This window comes from Miniopterus natalensis, chromosome 5 (genome assembly GCF_054644295.1).
Source record: "Miniopterus natalensis isolate mMinNat1 chromosome 5, mMinNat1.hap1, whole genome shotgun sequence".
Lineage (NCBI taxonomy): Eukaryota > Metazoa > Chordata > Mammalia > Chiroptera > Miniopteridae > Miniopterus > Miniopterus natalensis.
The window spans coordinates 25,338,792-25,355,655 of record NC_142085.1 but is presented as its reverse complement, the minus strand read 5'-3'; the positions used below and the strand labels follow the sequence as shown (position 1 = coordinate 25,355,655).

Here is a 16,864-nt window from a genome sequence, read left to right as displayed (position 1 = left end):
ATTTTTCCTGTTCAGTTTCAGGAACAAATCTCCCTCGCCAGTAGCCTGAAGTAGTCTTTCAGACCAGCAGAGTTGGCTCTGTGCAAGTCCCCTTAGTTAATACATAATCCTTGGGGTTCTGTGTGAATGATTTCTTGATAAAAGCAGTAAAGAATTATTGAGTTGAAAATCAGTTGCCTCTATGCGGGAATTTATTGGTACCGATGGCTGAGACTTCGTGTTTTTTGGCAAGATGTCCTGTGTGGACCTCATGGACTCAGCAGTAGATGATTATGGTATTATTTTTGAAGTATTTCTTAGAATTAAATAATAAAACACCTCACAAAAAATGTTGCTTTCGTTGTTATTTTTTTGAGGGTGGTGACCGTCTGAGTGGGCAGAGCGGCCATGGGCAGCAGCCAGAGTTCCATAGAATGTGCCCGGGCCCACGGCCGTGCTGTGAGGGCAAAGGTCATTTCTCTGTTCCTTAGGCATTACATGTGCTGAAGGACTATGTGGGTTAGGCAGGGTTGTTTGGGTTGGGCCTCCCTCTCATAAAAATATTCAAGTTTTAGGATGTTAGCATGTTCAGATGATACCGTAAATATAGGCAGACACACTAATTGGATGGAAAGAAATGACTGTTGTGCAGCTTTAAACTTGAGTCCCACCACGTATGCAATCGCATGGCTTGTGGACTCTTTTTTTAAATAAATAATTATGAATTGAATTATCATATCATAGGTCATTGATACCTGTAGTATAACATTTAGAGTAGAATTAAGTTTGTAGGCTTATGAATAAAATATTACTATCATTGAAACTATTTGCTAGGACACTTCATAGTTTTTTTAGAATTCTAAAAATGTATCCTGCTATAAATATTAACAATTTGCATCGGTGAAATGTACTTTACCTGTTATACCTCGTGTACTCACACAAATAAATCATTATAAGTTTTACATACTAAAAAGCATTTATTTGTTAAGATAGGCTGTTAAATATGGCATCATTTTTGTACACCCTATTTTAGGACTTCTGTTTGTTTTTAACATACAAAAAGCTGCAAATAATGGAATTGGCTTTGAACTTTGATGGACTCTGACTGTGACAATATGGTTGGTTGGTTTGTATTGAGAAGTTTTCTTCTTCTCTAGGGTGACCCTGGACAGCCTGGGAACCCTGGCTACCCTGGACAGCCTGGTCAAGATGGTAAGCCTGTGAGTACTGAAAGCTTAGTCATCTCCAGTGTTGGGATTATAGTGTCAAAGTTAAAATTTCACTGGGCAAAGTTGGTCAAGGAAAACTCTATATTTTATAATTAAAAAAAAATCTTTATTGATTTCAGAGAGAGGAAGAGAGAGAGAGAGGAAACATCCATGATGAGAGAGTCATCACTGATCGGCTGCCTCCTGCACACCCTTGACTGGGGATGGAGCCCGCAACCCAGGCATGTGCCCTGACCGGGAATTGAAACACAATCTTCTGGGTCCTAGGTCGATGCTCAGCCGCTGAGCCACACCTGGCTGGGGCAAGGGTGGATTCTTGATTGCTGGGGTGAGCTAGTAGGAAAGTACTGGAGGACTTTAGGGGGGAGGTTGATCAATGGGATGGAGCTTGGCAAATGTGAGTAAGCCATCTGTATTTGCTATGTGACACCCACAGAGACTGGGAGATCTGGGCACATCATTTTTTAAGACTATGTTTCACAGGGATGGTTCTCAGGTCTTTGAGAAAGATGGTTCCCAGGTCCTTGCTAGTTGTAAAGCTAGTAAGAAGGTTTTTAAAAAGCTTTACAACTCAAAGGGGCAGAGAAAGAATTTATAGTTACAAATTTTCTAAAGTAAATGTTCTCAGAAAAGAGAGGTTCAGGGCCTAGAGTCAAGAAGAAGCCTGTCTAAACTTTAGTCAAGCTGAGGGGAACATTCAGACTGGTTTGATCAATAGAATTAACATTCTAGTCACTTTTTAGGTATTTTACTTCAAAATTGCATACATCTTTGCTACATTTAAAAAATTGTTCAGTGAATTCCTAGTATCAGTGAATAGTTATTTTCAGAAATCCTTTTATATTGTCCTTTCATGTCTATGGAAATTTTTAAGAGTTAACCTACATAAAGAAATTGAGGCAAGCTCAAAACAGTCAAAAAGATTTGTTTATTTGGGAATAGCAGGGGAATTGCAATTCAGGGCACACAAACTGTACCAAGCTACAGGTGAGTCCACTGAGGGTTTGGTGTAGGCTGTATTTGTGGAGAGGGAATGTAAAGAGGGGAGAGTTCAGTTAAAATCATGAACAAATGAAGACCAGCTTTGAAAATTCCCCAGGCAGACAAAACCAGTCCAGTCATATAAGCAAAGCTCAATCCAGCCAATTTCTGTTCATGCCTCTGGGAACCATAAACAAAATTCCCAAGGTTGATATGAGACAACCCCCGACCAATTTTATTTAATCATTTAAAAAAGTTCTAACATTCTCAGTTTTCTGTAAATCAGGCATTTATGGGAAATCAGTTTATCTGTCCTTTAAGTTTTATTTTTCCGAGAGCACATGCATAAGATTTTCCATTTTATACCCTCCAGTTCCATTTTATATTGAAATTCTCTCACACAAACTAAAACTTTTTAAAGGCTATATCATTTTCCTAAGAATCTATGCACTTATAATTTGTCAAAAAATAATATCCTCTAAGTTTCAAGAGAACTTAAGGGACGTTTATGAATTAAAGAAACATAAAGCAGATCCACTTTAAAGCATTTTCAACAAATATTTACAGGTAAGTTACTATCAGAATGTTTATAACAGTAAATAAACATTAGGAATTAGCTTTTGGATGTTAAATAATTGCCACCAAAAAAGTATCTCCTAGGAGATTTTCTTTATGATGAGACATTAACTGTTGCCATGAAGGATGGGAAGGTTTATATTGTGAGTCAATAATGTTGGAGCAGTTAGAGCACTACAGGCTTAATGTTAAACCATCAGCGTCCTCTTAGGATAGAAGAGGGGCTTGTCATGTCCTTGAGAGAGATGTTGACAAATTTAATACAAAAAAATACAGCCAAATTTTGAAGAGTAGTGATGTTCTGAGGTTTTTTACACCAGTGTTGCATGGTTAAGGGGTCGATTATACAAATGAGTCTCTCTAGAGAGAGATTGTCAAGGAGGGTGGCCAACTGGGGCTGCAGAGAGCAGAGGGGCTGGGTGATTGGGGCTGAGGAGCTAGGTGACTGATTGGGACAGTGAGGCTCAGCTGACCCAGGGGGTTCATTCTAATTGTGATGGCAATCTCTTTGGGGATTCTGAGAAGGAAAGTGACTTGATCTGCCTTATTTTTTAGAAAGAGGAATATACAGGGTGGGGCAAAAGGAGGTTTATAGTTGTGAGTAGGAGAAACAGTTTATTCTTGTATTATTATTAATTCCTGTATTATTTTCCATAGGAACAGCTGTAAGCCTACTTTTGCCCAATGCTGTAAATATTATGTGAAGGTATATATGAGTCAGGAGTGGAAGCAGGAGACCAGATAGGAGGTTATTTCAGTATTCTGAGAAGCAGGAGTAGCCTGGACTAGAGTGATATGGTGATGGTGAAGAGTCATAGTCAGACTGGATTATTTTTTAATGTAAATCTGGTTAGCATTTCTGTTGAAGGAGAGGTGAAGAATGCAGAAAAGAGTCAGGAAGACTTAGAGGATCTGAGCTTGAGCAACCGGGTGAATTGTGGTGCCATTTACTGAACTGGGCAACGCTGGGGGAGATGTAAGTTTTGGGGAGGAAATTGAGACTGCATTTTTGGACATGCTGAAGGTGTCTCCTAGAATATCAAAGATAGGAATCTTGAGTTCAGGGATATGTTTAAGAATGAAAATACACAGTTGGCACTCTTTAGCATGTGGATATATCTAAAGCCATCATAGTGAATGAGATTATTTAGGGAATAAGTACAAATAACTGGATAAGAGAAGATGACAATGGACTGAGTTTAGGGCTCTCTTACAGAGAAAAAAGAAAGGATATAATGGAAAATTGGGAAAGAATGGTCAGTGAAGTAGGAGGAATACCAGGAGAGTGTGGCATCCCAGAAGCCAAGTGAAGAAACCGCTTCAAGAAGGGGGTGACCAGTTGTGTCATTGTTGTTAAGAGATTGATAAAAATGAGATTTGTGTCTAGACCAAGGGATTTGCTGTATGGGGGTAATTGAGGACCTTGGTACATGGAATTCAGGGAGGGGTAGTACCAAAAAATAGCTGGATTGAAATGGTGCAAGAGAGAGTAGGAGATAAAACGGTGATCGTGACTATAGATGCTTCTTCTGATGGTTATAAGGAGGAGCAGAGAAATAGAGTAACAGCATGGGAAGGACATGGGATAAAAGGGTTTTTTAAAAAGATGGGAGATGTTATAGCATTTTCTATGATGAAGAAAATGAAGCATAAGGGGGAAAAAATCAATGATTTGGGATATCTGAGATATTTTTAGAAAGAAAATCATTTGGTAGGTGGGAAAGCATTGTTTCCAGTTGTAAGAGCAGTTTATCCTGGATAAGAATATGGGTAGTTAAACCTTCATATGGGCTAGAGGGCAAAGCAAATAAGCACAGAAATAACTAGGGGGTGTAGTTCAGGAAATGGGGGGAGAAATGTATCATCAACTGCTTCTATTTTGAATGGAATGAAATGAGTAGATTCCAAACCTAACGTCTCCCTTTTACCTTTATCCTGTTATCTGCCTGCATTAGCCTTGTAGTTCCTCTTATAATCCATCGTTTTCTCACTTTAACTTGAAGGGTCATGTGAATTGGTTGCATTCCCTCACTGCAACTCCTCACCCACCAAAGATACCGCCTGAGGTCCTGTGTGGGTTCTGACCCAACCACACTGGGTGAGATGAGTCTTATGAATATGAGCCCTCCTTTACCTGGAGACTCCTTCCCTGCGAGCACTCTCTCTGTTCCTGGCAGCTGCGTGCTGTCCCAACTCCAAAGCAGATACACTTAACATGCCAAGGTGTCATCTGCTGGCACCTCACAGCGACACAGAGCTCCTTGGACAATGCTGCTAAATTATTTAGGCTTCTGTTTTCTTCAGTGGTGAAAAGTCCTGGGCAATATTTGAAGGTGAATGTCGAGCAGACCTTGCACAGGCTTTTTCAACTCTAGTTTGCTTCATTTCATTTTTTCTTTCTTTCTCAATAGCTTGCCATGAATGAAAGTACTGGAAATTTATTGCAATTAGCCTGATACAATAATTGTGGCTTTTACTCTGATTCTCATTTAAGCTATAATAGACTTACTGTCTCATTTCATTCAGTACATGTACATGTTTTCATGTATGTGTGTATAATTTTATGTATAGATACAGATATAACTATGTAGTATTTGATATTGGATATTAGAAAATATTAGATGTTAGATAGTATTAGATGATATCTAATGTTAGAGAAAGAACAAACCAACTGTGGTAGACAGAATAATGTTAACATCCTGACCTTAAAGACCTGAGAATATGTTACCTTACATGGCAAAATGGACTTTGCAGTATGATTCAATTAACGGTCTTGAGATGCAGGGATTATCATGGTTTACAGAGTGGCCCAGTGTAATCCCAAGGGTCCTTATAAGTATCAGAGTCAGGGAAGGAAAAGTGCTGATGGAAGCAGAGATCACAGTGAGACAGCCTCTGGAAGCTGGGAAAGGGAAGGAACAGATTTTCTCCTAGAGCCTCTAGAAGGAATGCAGCCCCCTGACACTAAGTTTAATGGTTCCCTAAGAACCATTTTTGGACTTCTGATCTGTAGAACTATAAGTTTGTATTGCGTTAAGCCACTATGTTTGGGGTAATTTGGTACAGCAGCAATAGAAAACTAATACACTAACCCAAATTCTGTTTGCCCAGAGGTATGACTTTTTTCTTAATTACCCCCCGTCCCCCATTTCTTTCTCTCTGCAGGAGATATGAGATTGGGTGGCCAAGCAGGAAGAGAAAGTGAGCTTAGGAGCCAAAACAGCTGAAAACAGCTGAGGGTCATTAGTGTGTGTTCAGGGCCAGCACACAGCGGGAGTGGGAAGGTGTGGGTGGAGCCTCTGGCTGGCAATTGAAGCCATCTGGACCAAGGAAACTTGGATGGAACAATTCGAAGGGAATTCTGCTTTGTTTGGATTTAGTTCTGTGCAACCCCCTTCAATAAGCAATTTGAGTCTCTTTCTCATTATAACCAGGCCAAGTCAACTGAAGCTTTAAATAGTAAATTATTCCACTCTGGAGAAATACTAATTTTCATAAGGAAAATGTCTTCAACAAAAATTAAAGAGCTATTTTCAAATCCTTCCACTCCTTTCTCATTTCTCTATCAGTTAGATAACTTCTATCAGCACAGCATCTGAACATATTACTATTTTACTCTTTTATCATTATAAAAAGAGAGGCAGGGAAATATTTATATGTCCTGCTAGGTAATCAGAGCAGTACAACTATTCAAGACATTGTTCTGATACGACATTGATTTTTTAAAAGAAAGCCATATGTGGAAACATATTATAGTACTATTTTATGATTTTGTAGAAGTTTATATTTTTACAGTGCTCGTTTCTGTCTGTTTTCTGTCATTATTAATTACTCTTCATGAAGTAAAGTACTTTACTGAAACCAAAGACTTAGCTGGATGGCAGAGAGATCTACGGCTGTTTTGCCCTCTGCTTTGCTTTTAAAAGTTGCTTTGCTACTGAGGGCCCCTCTTAATCTGGAAAATGAGAACATGACACCAGATGAGGCCCAGGTTCTCTTCAATACTGATTTTCTAAGATTCCATGAAGGCCACCATATTTACTAAGAAAGGTGAGCTAGACAAAGCTACAGAATTCTGGAGATGATTTTTCATATCAGTGGCCTTAAGAAGTGATTCAGGAAGACTGACTGCATGCCGCTACCAGTGGACTTCAGAGTGGGTCACACTGGGTGATGCAGTGCTCCCCGCCTGGTTCCTGCCCCCCTCAGTGTGCCCCTGAGTGGTCTACAGATAACTACGAAGGTTTAAGCCTTACAGAAGTGGTAGTCAGCACAGATGGGGAATTTCAGAGTTACATGACCTTATCAAAACATGAATAAAAAGAGAAAGAGGAGATGAGAGCTAGTAGGAGATGGAAGTTATATTAGTAGAAGGGAGAGGGGAGAGGAGATGGAGGTGAGTTCTTTAGGCCATTGTGATGACTTTGGCTTTCAGTTGGAGTGAACTTATGAGCCATTGTAGGGTCTTGAGTAAAGGATTGATGAGATATAACTTATTTTTTATAATAAATTACTCTGGCTTTTGAGTTGAGAATAAATTTTAGGGCGATGAGGGCAAAAGCAGTGAGATCAGTCAGGAGGCTCCTGAAATAACCCAGAGGCGAGATGATGGGGTCCAGGTGGTAGCAGTGAGGTGAAGAGAACTACTCCTTACATTCTGGGGATATTTTGAAGTTAGAGATGACAGGATTTGCTGATGTATTGGTTGTAAATTTAAGAGAGAAGTCAAAGGAGACTCCAATGAGATGTGGAAGGATGGAATAGAGAAAATTGGCCAAGAGAAATCAGGAGTTTGGTTTTGGATATATTAACTTTATGTTAGACGTTCAAGTATAAATTTTCAGTGGATAGTTGAACATAGAAGTCTGACATACAAGGTGAGTTCCCTTTTTGTGATGTGTTTTTCTTGTCTTTTACCCATTTTCTAGAGGGGTGATAGTATTTACATATCAACTAATAAGAGCTTCTTATACATGAAGAGAATTCATGCTTCTATCTATCTGTTGTAAACATTTCTTCTATTTATTTGTTTTTTAATTTAGTTTTTAGAAATGTAAAATTTTCCCACAATTCAGTGTTTTATCTTGTAGTTTCTTTCAGCGGGTTTTTTGTTTGTTTGCTTGTTCATTATTAGCATGAGATACTCAATATTTATTTTCTTTTTTTATGTTTTTTAAGAACTTTACATTCTTGATTTTAGTTTCAGAATTTATTTTGGTGTTTGGGGTGACATGAAGATCCAAAAAAAAAAATGCTGGCGAACTTAGAGAATGGAGAATGACTATTTTAGTATAGTGAAGTTCAACTGGAGTAAACACATGGCTCTTCCTTGGCTGGGAGATTCAAATTTAACCCTGGTGAAACGGCATCAGCACATGCGATGGAGATGCCTCAGAGGGTGATGCAATTTTTGGCATCATTAGTACACATATAATGTCTATATTAAGAAGGATGACAGTCCTGCTTTTGGATTTGGCTTAGGGTGCTACACTTCAGGGATGTGGAGGATCTGGATTTCATTCGGAAGAGAGTAACTGGGGAGCAGCAGAACTCAGAAGGCAGCCGTGAGGGAGAATTTACTGAACTTCAGGTGTAGCCCAAACCAGAGATTCTGTTTTAAAATACTCAAGAGTGACGGCAGAGAACACGAGGACGGGGCGGGGGCCAGCGCAGCCTCGCAGAGCACACTCGACAGGAGGCGAATGATCAGTAGGACAGCAGGACCCATGGGACAAGCTTTTTATGCTTCCCTTTCCAGACCCTTAACTGACTGTGTGCCAGTCGTGGACTTCACCATTTAAGAGCTATGGGAGGGTTAGGGCTGAGAGCCATGAAGATTACAGACCCGAAAGATGGAATACATTAGGATGAACGCCAAACAAATGGCTATCATTTGGCTTGGAAAAGAGAATTATAAGAGGAAGCTTAATTATGAAGTGTATAAAAAACATTCCTCTAAAGAGAGCAATTTCTACCTGAACTCTCACTTCACCTCAATTTGAGTTCCCTAGCAAAAGGGTTTATTGTCTCACTGTCTCCCACTCCTATAAAATACACACACACACCCTCATGAGTCTCACTGATAAACTAAAATATGGACCTCAAATGAACTATTTTAAATTGGGCAGTTTATTTTCCTTTTCTGTAATAAATATTATTTATCTCTCCCATAAAGCTTTCCGAGACAGTGCTTAGTTGACTAGCTAAATGATTTTCTCCAACACTACCTTATATAAATCTCATATATGGATCTTTCCATATTTATCTCATGTGTCTCTTCGTAGATTTCTTACATATTTTATGTTGTAGATAATATATACAACAATGTATACATAGACATCATATATACTAATGTTATTTGTGTATTTAATTAAATTAAAGAGAAGTTTATGCTTATGTTGTGTCTTCTTTTGATTGTGACCTCTGAATGCAGGGCTGTTTCTATGATTATTTCTAGAGCTCTCAGTATTAGTGAACAGTTGGACTCAATAAATACAGGAATGGGCAAAAGTTGGCTTACAGTTGTGCATACATGAAAGTTTATTCTTGCATTATTATTAATTATTGTATTATTTATTTGTATTATGACTGTAAACCTACACTTGCCCGCCCATGTTTCTGTTTATTTGCTTATTTATCCGTTCGTTCATCCAGTCACATACACAATATTCATTGGGTATTTACTCTGTTCCTGGCACTCTTCTTTGCTAAGGAAGTAAAGCAGTGAGCAAACTAGACAAAAACACCTGCTTTATTGAAGCTCACATTCCACCAGGGAGAGACAGATAATTCACAGTAATAATTTAAAAATAAGTAAATAAGCCCTGACCAGTTTTGCTCAGTGGTTAGAGCATCGGCCCGCGGACTGAAGGGTCCCAGTTGGAGTATGACCAAGGGCCCGCACCTCAGTTGCAGGCTCGATCCCAGGCCCTGGTCGGGGCACGTGCGGGAGGCAACCAATTGATGTGTCTCTCACATCGGTGTTTCTCTATTTCTCTCTCTTTCTCCCATCCATTCTCTCTGAAAAGCAGTGGAAAAAATATCCTCAGGTGAGGATTAAAAATAATAATAATAAAATAAATAAAAATAAAAATAAGTAAATAATATCAGATGATGGTAAGCACTATGGAAGAAATATTACAGAACAGCAAGAGAGGAAATAGGGTTAGCTAGTGGTCACCTTCCTTTGAATATAAAGCATAATTACTAGAGATTTAGATTGGGAAGTAATTATTAAAAATGGTATCAGTTACCTTAAAAAGTTGTGCATTCTCTTTAGCAATAAGATTGATATAACTTTAAGTGTAAGCTTACTTGGGGAATGAGGTAATTTACTTAACTTTAATTAAATTATGTGAACCTAAGAACCAAATTATATCTGCAGAGATTATTTGCCAAAGGTAGGTGATGTTCTTTCATGTGCTTAGCTCGAGGCTAATTATTAGTGAAAAGTGGCTGATATTTCTTTGTATTTATCACCCATCCACCTTTTCTAAGGGAGACAGAATTAGATTTAGATTAAATTTCATTTATAGCAAATGCAGTTTGCTTTCATTTGAAGTAAAAATTCTGTTTTTCCCTCAAGAGAAGCATACACCTTCTCATTGTCCAGTATAAATCGTTTATCTCAGTCCATAAAAATACTCTTTAAAATTGTGCACTACTTTCTATTTGCAATCAATTAAACTATATTTTCCTCCAGAGGCCCTCCCTCAGTCAGTGATATTAATCAGACATCTGCTGCACAAGCCAGAATCCTGGGCATCATTCCACAACTCCAAATTCCTCACCTCCTGTAAGGCATCATCAGGTTAGACTAAATTCACCTTGAGTGGACTCAGGTTCTTCCTACCCTTCTCTCTTCCTGGCTGGAACCTCCCATATGGTCTTCCTGCCTTTTCTTGCCCCCTTTAATCTGCCCTCCAGAGCATAGCAAGTGGGCTCTTTAAAGCTCATGTCTGATTGTGTGACCCCCTGATTTAGTGGGTTGGATAAAGATCAGAGTCCTTCATAAGACCTACAAGCTGTGCAGGTCACCTCCAGCCTGTCATTCCAGTCTCGTGTGCAGCATGCATACAAACATCTCTCCTTTCATCTCCAGGGCTATGGCTCGTCCTATCATGCTGGATGACACACTGAAGGGCTGCCTCATGCGCTGTGACTCCTTTAGTGTTTCTTTGAGCTTTTGTCTTCAGAAAGCTTCCCTTGACTGTCTACTCTTCACCTCCCATTGCATCACAGTTCTTTCTTAGAAGTTAGCTGAGGTGTAATTTTATATACATTAATTCGATCTGTTAGTAAAGTACATAATTTGAGTTAAATACTTAAACTACTTGAATAGCTGGGTTAGATGGCAAACTAGTTTCTTTATTACTCATATACATGGAAAGACAGAGATTCATATATATTCTTGGATTTAGTTGTATAGAGCTATAAAGTCTGCCAGTGACTAGAAGAATCCCCAGTGGACATTAAAAGTAGACACTTGATTTTGGTTACCTAGTTACCCTGGCTATGTACCTAAGAGTATGTGGTGGAATTTTTGAAAACTTTGAAGAAAATTATGTAATATAATAAACTTTAAATCACATTCATACATTTTAAAAATAAGAGTGACATCCCAAATAATATCTTTGGATTTTATTCTCATTTTTAAGTTTAGAGTATTTAAAGGAAACCTTCTTACTACTTTAAAAAAAAAAATCTATATACTTATATTGGCAGAATATTTTATAGTATGATTAAAATTGGGCTCAGAAGACATTGTGACCCTAGCACATTTGATGATTTTTATTACCAATTTCCATTTCAAAACTATATATCTTTCCTGGAGCATGGCAACTATGAATCATGGAAGAAAAGTAAATTGACTCTGTATACTTCAACCCTACAATTTGGCAGTGAGAATATTTTTTTCCTATAAAATGACTCATTTACAAAGAAACTTTTCTGAACATGGGAAAAACTTAAATACTGTCAGAAACCTTGCAGATGGGGGTAGTGTGGATATTTGGACCTGCTAATAGTTGCAAAATGATAAAATTAATGTCAATAAATACTAAGCAGTCAAAGACTGTGTGAAGGTTACAGTGTACAGGAAAACACAGGAACTTGCATATTCAGAAAACTATATGGAAACATCACTTTTCCTGTTTCAGGACATTTTTCTTGTTTTCGTGTGCCCTACTATGAGTCAGCCAATGTTTTATTTCTTGCTCATCTTGGAAATTGTTCTCTGTTGTAATATTCCTCCCTGTTAACATTTATTTTCCTGATTTTCAGTCCAAAATTTTTCTTTCTTTCTGAATTTCATCTAATTTCTTCTGGTGATTTGCCCTGGGATTCCCCCACCTTGGATGTGGTTTTGTTTTTTAATTACAAATCATGCTTACTCCAGTTTTTAAAATAATCTTTGAATTTCTTTATACAGCTAAGTTTTCAAGACCACGTCTCGTAAGTTAAGAAAAAAAGAACAACAGTAGCTTGGTTCTTGTATTGTGGGAAGCAGTTACTATTCCTGTATATCAGTCCTTCCAAAGTCAAAACCAATAGAGCGATTTTAAAATACACTGAGGTCTTGTTCACATGTTCAGGGTTAGATATGTATGAATGTTGAAAAATGCTTAAATCATGGTGATGATGACTGGACCTGCCATTCCTCATGCATTAATGGTGGCTGTTAAGGCTCCAGAATAGCCTGGCCAGTGTGGTTTAGTGGTTGAGCATCACCCATGATACAGGAGATGGGTGTTTGATGCCCGGTCAGGGCCCATGCCCGGGTTGCAGGCTTGATGCTCAGTAGGGTGCGTGCAGGAGGCAGCCGATCAGTGACTATCATTACTGATGTTCCTATCTCTCCCTCTCCCTTCCTCTCTCTGAAATCAATAAAGATATATATATATATATATATATATATATATATATATTTTAAAAGGCTCCAGAGTAACATTCTGTACAAGTGTTCTCATAGTTTCGTATAATAGGTATTGAGACTGAAGAAAAGAAACTTACATTTGTTGAGATCCTAATATGTGCCAGACATTTTCGCCTATGATACGTTGTTTCTTTTCTGAAGTAAAGTAGGTATTATTATCTCGCTTTATGGTAAAAAACTGAGGCTTAGCTAGGCAAAGTGACTTAGTGAAAATCCCATAGAAAGGGAGGAGCAAAAATTCAGCGCAAGGTCTTTTCCAGTTTCAAAATTCATTGTCTTTCGACTTCACTTGTGTTGCCCCAGGATTCTGGGGTTTGTTTTCTCTGCCTGAAGTCACACTGTGAGTCAGAGGTGAGCTGGGAACACGTTCTGGGTCACCTTCACCTCACTTTAACCCACCGAAGGGTGATGTGTTTTCTCTAACAAATGCATTGCATTCAATTCTTCAGAGAGGACAGTGTGGCAGTTTTTGATCTTTACAGAAGATTAACTTTTTGAAAAAAATAATGAAGCAGATATGCCATTTGGTTTCACCTTTGAAAAAATGTGAAAGAAAAATAATTCATTTAATGTGAACTTTGCAGATGACCAATCATTTTTATAAATAGCTAAACTCCATAGTAACTTTCTTTTGGGGAATTTTACAAACAGGTCTTTCCTCTGGGCACTCAGAAGCCTAACCAATGTAAAAGTAGTCTGGTTAAATGGATTTCTTTGACTTGGTTAATCATTCTAGAATCATAAGATCTGATCTACCATGAATCATTTTTGATAGAGGATGGTTCCACTGGCTCTGTCAACTTCCTATCTGTGAAACTCTGGGCAAGTTACTTAACCTTCTGTGCTTTGGTGTCTTGTTTTAAAATGGGGATAAGGTAGAACCTACATTAAAGGGTGGTGTGAAGATTAAGTGAATTAATTAGGCTGAAACATGATAAGTAGTACATAAATCATTGCTATTATTATTTCTCCCAATTACAACAGCCTATTGCAACTCATGTCACACTATCCAGAGAGTGCATGCAAGGTTCTGAAGGAATCCCAGGTGGTGGCGTTTATGAGGAACCTAGCTCTGTTTAGGCATGTGATAGAATTGAAATTCAATTTCGGGCCTCTCTGATTCCAAAGTGGTGAGGGAAGGAGATTCAGTGATAACCAGAGTGGTACAGATGTAAAGCTGAACAAACTCTGCGTAGCAGATTGACTTTCTTCTTTCTTCTGACTGTCCTTGAGAACATGAACCACATGGTATTACTAAAAGCTTCAATTTGCTATTGGAAAGAGCACAAACATAACATGGTTCCTTGGGGAAAGAGATATTTCACTCTTATGTGCCGTGTGAATGACTTGAAGGTAACTTCTTCCAGTGTTTGAGGAACAGAAAATGTGCCAAACGCTCTGTCCAATGCTGGAAATATGGAAATGAATTAGACCTGGTTCCTTGTCTTAAGGGGACACTTAATTCAGTGACACAGAGACAGTGCCAGCCTGGGGAGCATATAGTGGGCTTGAAAATTGCTGGTGGTTTTTTATGGAGTATCAGAAGGTTGGTTATGAAATTCATTCACTGGTGAAGTAAAATGTTTAAGAATCGCCAAAGGGACTTGAGAGAAAAATTTAGTTTGAGAAATCCTGAATAATGCATCATGACACACTCCATGAAACCAGAATGGGGAATGAAGGAAAGGATGATTATTGGCGATAAGAATTATATAGTCATCATTGTTCTGGGAGTAACTGAGAGCATTTTACAAAATAAGAAATGCAAGTGCATGTAAAAGGAGAAAAATTATAATCTATGACTGATTTTTTAGAGACAACCGCTATTGTTGTTTTTGTTAGAGCTAGCAAAGAATAGTATAAGAAATATTTGAAAATGGGACTGGAAAAGCAGGGAATTATGATGCCTCTAAAATTGCAGCTAAACATGTACTGACAAGTGATTGGGTGACTACAAAGACCAGAGCAGATATCTATGAGTAGCCACATGGAAATGAAGCTTTTGGATTTAAGAATAAAAGTATAACTGAAACATTAATGAGATCTGTGTTAATACTACTGACGAAAGAAAGCTGTCCCTAAACAGTAAGATGTGAGAAAGATGGAAAATGGATAGAGCATGGGAGAAACATGGAATCTGAATAAGAGAGGTAAATATGTTTGCAGGTGCCAGGTCGTCCAAGTCAACCTGACGCTGACCCTGAGAAATCTAGAGAAGTGTTCAGGGCCTGCAAGTTTGCTTTGGAGTTTAATTGCCACGTGCTGAGTGAAGAATGAATAGTTTCCCCCGTCTGAAAATGATGTACTATTTTACCAAGTGTCCAGTTTCTGGAGGGATGTGTAAGAAGCAGTGGAGATGAAAGTTGACCATGCCTCAGCTGACAGCTCAGCCTTGGGAGGTCCAGGGGACATGTCACAGCCATGTTCTTGGGTGTAATAGCAGCAGCTTTCTAAAGTGGGCAACCCAAAGGCTGTTATAGACTTACTCTGAAAGACAACATTCATCAAGGTTTAATTTATTCTAGGGATTAACTGAGTGGTCATTATTCCAGGAGTTAAATGTATTACATTGGTTTAATCCTCTAGTTTTAGGTGTTTTTCTCCTGAATATGTTGAATATGTTTCTAACATTCAGTACATTTCTTTACGAGCTGTGAACATAGGCTTTTATATGTTGATAACAAAGCTTTCCTTTTAAGTGAAGCATTTCTAGATATTTTCATTAATCTAGAGATATTTAAGATCTTTTTTCCTAAAGGCTGAAAGATATGAATTCCTTAGTAAGCATTTGACACTTTGGTTTCTTAAACTAAGTCAAGTCTTAGGTGTGAGAAACTCTAGACAGGAGTGAATCCTGCAATGGGGGACTGTTCTTTGTGAATGTGATGAAACATTAATTATTTCTCATTTACTTTTCTTTAGGGATATCAGGGAGTCTCAGGATCCCCAGGTGTTCCAGGATCCCCAGGAATACAAGTATGTGATCTGTTCATGCACATTTTAGAAATATCATTTCTAGTGAACCAAAAAACCATAACAGAATTTTATTTTGTGGTTAATTTAGGGAGCACGAGGACTGCCAGGTTACAAAGGAGAACCAGGGAGAGATGGCGAAAAGGTAAACACACACGTGTCCAGTTATTTTAGTCACTCGAAGAAGACAAGGGTGTTATCTATGATGACGCCTGTTCAGTAGCGTTCACCTTGGTGAATTCCAAGATTTGTGGGCTCAGGAATTTCTCAGTGGCCATTGGCTAATAAAACTTTCATTACTAGATGAAAGTGGTTATTACTTGATGGCCACTGTCATTATCCTGGTATTATCCTGGTGCCATGTTCTCTCCTGTGGTTAAGCTTTGGGGGTTGGTGGTGGGGAGCTGCCCTCTTAGGAGAGAGAGAATTACGTGGATGGGCTGTGTCTCCTGTGAGCCATAGAAAGCCCGATATCCACATGTCCGTCTCCATAATAGTTACCTCTTTGGCAGGTGGCCTATTGGCTTAGCTTTACTGAACTTCTCCCCAGAGCTTCAGTGGGTACAGACGACATTTGAACTGCTGTCTTTCCTTTTCTTAAAGCTTTGACATTTGCCAATCTTTCTACTGAAGTACGTTCTTTAAATGCATTCAGTAATTGAACCTCCCCACGTGTCCAGTCAAGGCCTACTGGCCCTGGTAGCTGGTCCACATCCAAGATGCCCATTTGTATTTGCTCAGGTCCCCATGTTGATTTGTTAGCTTAATTCCTAAAGCACACTCTTATTTCTCAGTTCTTTGTTTGCTCCTGGTAAAAACCTGCACTAATTTTCTAACTGTAATCCTTGCAAAATGATTATCTTTTAAAATAATGTGTACAACCTCCACATGTGAGAAACACTGGTGTAGACTATATCCATCTTATGTTTTTATAGTTACTCTTATTGGATGGATCTCTGGCAGATCTCATGATGGATCTGCCGCTTTCAAGCTATTTGACCTTGGGCATGTTACTTAATAATGTCTTTGATGCTGATTTTCTTCATTGACACAATGGGGACTTCCTTAGGAGCTTTTGTGAGGACTAAAAGAGATAATGTATAAAGAATATTTAGTCTGGTTCCTGGTACAGGGCTCTTCTTAAGTACTTTGTTCATCAAGCAGCTTGGTTGCAGTTGAGGTGTAGAACAGG

General features: G+C 38.6%; 1 protein-coding gene across 1 annotated transcript in view; it reads left to right on the top strand.

Moving 5' to 3' along the window:
- Nucleotides 1-16,864, top strand: part of COL21A1 (collagen type XXI alpha 1 chain) — a 164,013-nt gene that overhangs the window by 79,943 nt on the left and 67,206 nt on the right. The window contains exons 10-12 of the mRNA XM_087817452.1: nucleotides 1,137-1,199; nucleotides 15,622-15,675; nucleotides 15,764-15,817. Of these exons, the coding sequence (XP_087673578.1) occupies nucleotides 1,137-1,199; nucleotides 15,622-15,675; nucleotides 15,764-15,817 (171 nt within the window). The remainder of the gene's footprint in view (nucleotides 1-1,136; nucleotides 1,200-15,621; nucleotides 15,676-15,763; nucleotides 15,818-16,864) is intronic.